Raw genomic sequence first — 4,535 nt, forward strand, 5'->3', positions numbered from 1 at the left:
CCTGTGCATGGTGGGTTTTCTCCAGGTACTCCGGTTTCCTCCCACAGTCCAAAAACATGACTGTCAGGTTAATTGGCCTTTCCAAATTGCCCCTAGGTGTGAGTGTGTGTGTGCATGGTTGTGTGTCTCTGTGTTGCCCTGCGACAGACTGGCAACCTGTCCAGGGTGACCCCGCCTCTCGCCCGGAACGTTAGCTGGAGATGGGCACCAGCACCTCCTGACCCCTCTGAGGGACAAGGGTGTAAAGAAAATGGATGGATCTTTAAAATGATTTCCAGCAATTCTGGAAGACGCTCTATCTCTATTTTTCCAGCTGCATTGAAGACAATTTAGACTAAATTTTGACACAGAGAGGGAGACATGCAGACCCGAAGGAGCTGATCTGGACCGACAGCTGTAGAGTCCAAATATAGTTAAGATACCTGCAGTTTGGTTTAGAGAGTGAAGAAGAGATAAAAATGGATCTAAAGCTAGAGAGCTCAGCATCTTAAAGGAGTGAGGGAGAGTTTTGAAGGTGGTTTAGATTGTTGATTGTTAGGTTATTGACTCAACAGGCTTTGTTGTGTTTGTCTAAAACGCAGGTGGTGATTTGTTTCTTCGTGACAGGCTTCTGTACTGGACTGATATTCCTCTACAAGAGAGTATGCTGCAGACGACAGAAACACGAAAGAAAGACAGAGATGACGCAGTTAGAAAAATATATTGTAAAATAAAACTACATTTCCAAAACACAATCATTTCTGTGTATGGATGAGCAGCGCAGTTTTATTATATCAGGTAAAATATTAAAAAGGCTGCAGGTGTACAGGTGTGTAATCACTGCGGCCATATTCTTCTCCACCAGATGGCAGCGTTGGCTAACAGGAAAGTCCTGAGTGAAGCGTGACAACGCAGATCAATTATCACCTCCCACATCATGACGGTACGGCTCAGCGTGATCCAGCTGCCACAAAGGAACCAAGTTAATAAAGAGGAGAATACAGAAAAGCACAACATGGGGCTCCTTAATGGACTTATGCAACACAGCAGGCAGACCAGGAAGAGACGCTCCACACGTTCAAGACTGTTTAAAACTCTTGAAGAAGTCACATGCAGGAGAAACGTTTCATGACTGTATGTATTAAAAAGATGTCAGATTAATCCCAGAAAAAGAGCAAAAGGCCTTGTGAAGATGCTGATTGGAGTTTCATTATCCACAGTGAAAGAGCCAATCAGAGAGGAAGAGGCCATTCCTCCAAAAACAACATAAAGCCAGAGTACGGTTCGCAAATGCCCTCAGGAACAAAACTCTGAATTATTGTAATGAAACTAAAACTGACGTGGATGATCATCATCTGGAGGGAAAGTACATGCACACCCAAAAGTGCAAAAATATCAGGATTCATAAAACCAAGTGCGGTTTTTCCTTTATAAATCACAGCAGCACCTCAACCTTTAATAAAAGCTCCATGTTCTGCCCTCAATGCGACCACATTCAACCATAAACGGCTAATACAAGAAACCTAATGCTAAGCTAAATATTACGTAAACTAACTAAACATTTGGTTCCAAATTAAATATTTAGCCAGCAAGTTGAAAGTCTGACCTATAAATACTTTATTAGCAAGTTAAATATTTAGGTTTGACCTGGATACTTAGTTAGCAAGTTACCAACTAAACATTTAGCTTGTTAACAAATTTTTTGGCAAGCTAATATTTAAATGTTTAGCTAGCAAGTGAAATATTTAGCTTGAAACTGATTTGAAAAATGTAACATTTCTTCTAAATAACCCAAATTATTGCTGTTAATATTTTTTATATCTAACTGATATAAAAAAATCAGTTAGATTTTTTATACATCACAACCTTTGTGTGGAAAGGTTTTGTGCGTACACCACATTTATAATCGAGGTCTCAGATATTGCCACCAAGCCATCAGGGTGTTGTGCTTGCAGCTTAGCAACCATTGAACTGATGACATCAGATGCATTGTGGGAAACAGCTGAGGCTGGAATGTGAGCAGTTGCCAAAACTACAGCGGTGAACTCTCTTGGTAAATAATGGGGACGGAAACTGGCTGCCAGGAGTTTAATATCTGGGCTGCAGAGACGACACTTCCCCGTAACGTGTCCTGGATGACACCATCTGTTGTTGGTAAGCACTGCTAATCCACCTCCTTTTCTTTTCTCACTCTTTAAATCTCTGTCAGGAAGCCTGGCAGAGAGAGGAGCGGATATGATCCGCCAGCATGTCTCAGTAAAACACATAATGCTTCATTTAAAAGCCCTGGCTGAGTCGTGCTTAGGGCTTGGAGTTCATCCAGCCTGTTAGCCAGCGAACTCCCGTTGCTCATCATGATTGTTGGAGGACAGAGTCTGAAGTTCCTCCTTCTTTCTCTCCTCTGCAATCACTGCACCTCCTTTTCAACTCATCTGGGTTTTGCGTCTTCAGTTCAGGTATTATTTCAGTTTTTGTGATGGTAATCAGCTGCTCCTGGTTGTAAACCACCTTGTTGCTATGGTTATGCGTCATCATAACAAATTCCCAAAAGCAAAGAAAGTATCAGCTATAATCCTTCCAGCTGCTCAGCATCCTAAAGTAGAGAGGACAATGGTGCAAAAAACACACATTTTCTGCCTGAAATGGAGGAAGTAAAGTTAAAAGAAAGACTCCAACATGCTGCCACCTTGAGCCGAGCAAATCTGGAACTTTTTCATTCATTAAGATGACAAAGAGGCAACAGGTCGCCATGCCCAGACAAGGTGAAAGTCAACATCATCCCAGCGGTTCCAGACCTAAACAGGGAGGGAGATTAAGAGGCGATTACGGCGACAGACTCATCGGTTTGAGTTATTTTGGGAGGAGCGACTCCAGGGAAATAACAGCAATGCAATTATGAATATATGCTCATCATAATTCATTTATTTTCTCGTGGAAGTCGCCGAGCTCATCCCTGAACAACGCCGTTTCCCTTTGTGTGTTTAGTTAAAAACACCACTTTGGCAGATGTAATCGCTTTCCAGGGCAGTTTAATCAGCGTTTCACTGCAGCATTAAAACACACATGATGCCACACACACGGAAATGTTGCTGTTTGAAAGCATTTTGGATAATACAGAGGAGATCATATGTTAGACTTTCAGTAAGCACTAAATAAGCTCTTGGGAAATGAGAGCTTCAATTATTATTGTTCATGTGGAAATTAAAATTAATACGAGGCAGAGAGGTCACAGCATTCACTGGCTGTTTATTCACATGTTAATCCTGTCATATTCTCCATGTATTTTACTTTTTATTACATTAATATTTATCCAGATGTGATTTAAAGTTTTTAGTGTAAGTACCTGCCACGTCAGGTTTCTGACTAAATGAAACACTTTGAGTTAGAATCTCTGGAAATACTTTATTTGAAGACTGAATAAGGACAGCCTAAAAGAAAAGCTAACATGTTGTCAAGTATTTTCATTTTTCCCAATTTGGTAACACTTTATTTGAAGGGGGTGAATCAGACTGTCATAAACATGACATAACTCCTGTCATGAACATGAATAAGCCTTCATGAATATTTATGACTGTTGTCTTAAAGCGTCATTTGGTAAATTATGACACTTTTAATACAAAGGTGACATTATTGATAATGTCTTTGTTATGACAACTTGACATTAACCAAGAAATCATTACTGTTTAAACTTTACCTTTAATAACATAAAGTTACCTAATTTTTAAAGTGCAATCAGTAATACTTTTATAACAAATTTATAACAATAATGATTTATTGGTTAAAGTCAAGTTGTCATAAGAAAGACATTTTGAATAATGTCAACTTTGTATTAAGAGTGTCATAATTTATCATGAAGGCTTATTCATGTTAATAACAGGTGTTATGTCACGTTTGTTACAGTCTTATTCACCCCCTTCGAATAAAGTGTTACCTAATCTCTTCTTGAATGTGTTTAGAAAGATGACTCTCGTTTTGGTGAATAACTCATTAGTCACTGCAAAGACATTTAAAATGTTGACAGTGATGACTAACGTTTCCACTGCCAGACTATTTAAAAACCATTTTCAACGCCCAGATGACCAGATGGCAGAAAAATGGAGAACTCTGCGATCTCCACTTTGTAAACCTGTGAGTCGTCTCTGCCTTGATGTCTGAGGAGGAGCCACCAGGATGATGCAAGTTGTGTCGTTAAAGTGTAACACGCCACCTGTGGCTGATTCTGCTGACATGGTTTCCTCACAGCAGCCATATTTTAGGACAGCTGGAGGAATATGTTGTGAAAACTAACAGATGAGATAGTAAAACAGGTTTTATCTGCTCCACTTCTTACTCAGTTTTAGTTCAGAACCAGAGAAGCAGAAGTTTGGATGGATGACATCTAACCTGGTCAAGGTTTTATAAGTGACTGAGCCGTGAATTCAGCTCGCTAAGAGATATTCCTGAAACACAACCTCCAGGCAGAAGTTTGTGAGATTAAAGTGGAGACCATGTTTGGAAAATGTCCAAAATGGGCGGAGCCAAGAGACACTAAGGGGCGTGGTCAAGTGTAGAGATGG

The 4,535-nt window shown here is 40.1% G+C and overlaps 1 protein-coding gene across 2 annotated transcripts in view; it reads left to right on the forward strand.

Annotated features, from left to right (window-relative positions):
• The window catches only part of tmem81 (transmembrane protein 81), a 6,210-nt gene extending 5,476 nt beyond the window's left edge, over window positions 1-734 (forward strand). The window contains exon 5 of one of the 2 annotated variants that reach the window (XM_008404287.2): window positions 582-734. In XM_008404287.2, coding sequence (XP_008402509.1) covers window positions 582-713 — 132 coding nt within the window. In that variant the 3' untranslated portion in view covers window positions 714-734. The remainder of the gene's footprint in view (window positions 1-581) is intronic. The other variant, XM_008404288.2, reaches the window with a different exon arrangement.
• Window positions 735-4,535: the final 3,801 nt, after the last annotated feature.

This window comes from Poecilia reticulata, linkage group LG2 (genome assembly GCF_000633615.1).
Source record: "Poecilia reticulata strain Guanapo linkage group LG2, Guppy_female_1.0+MT, whole genome shotgun sequence".
Classification (NCBI taxonomy): domain Eukaryota; kingdom Metazoa; phylum Chordata; class Actinopteri; order Cyprinodontiformes; family Poeciliidae; genus Poecilia; species Poecilia reticulata.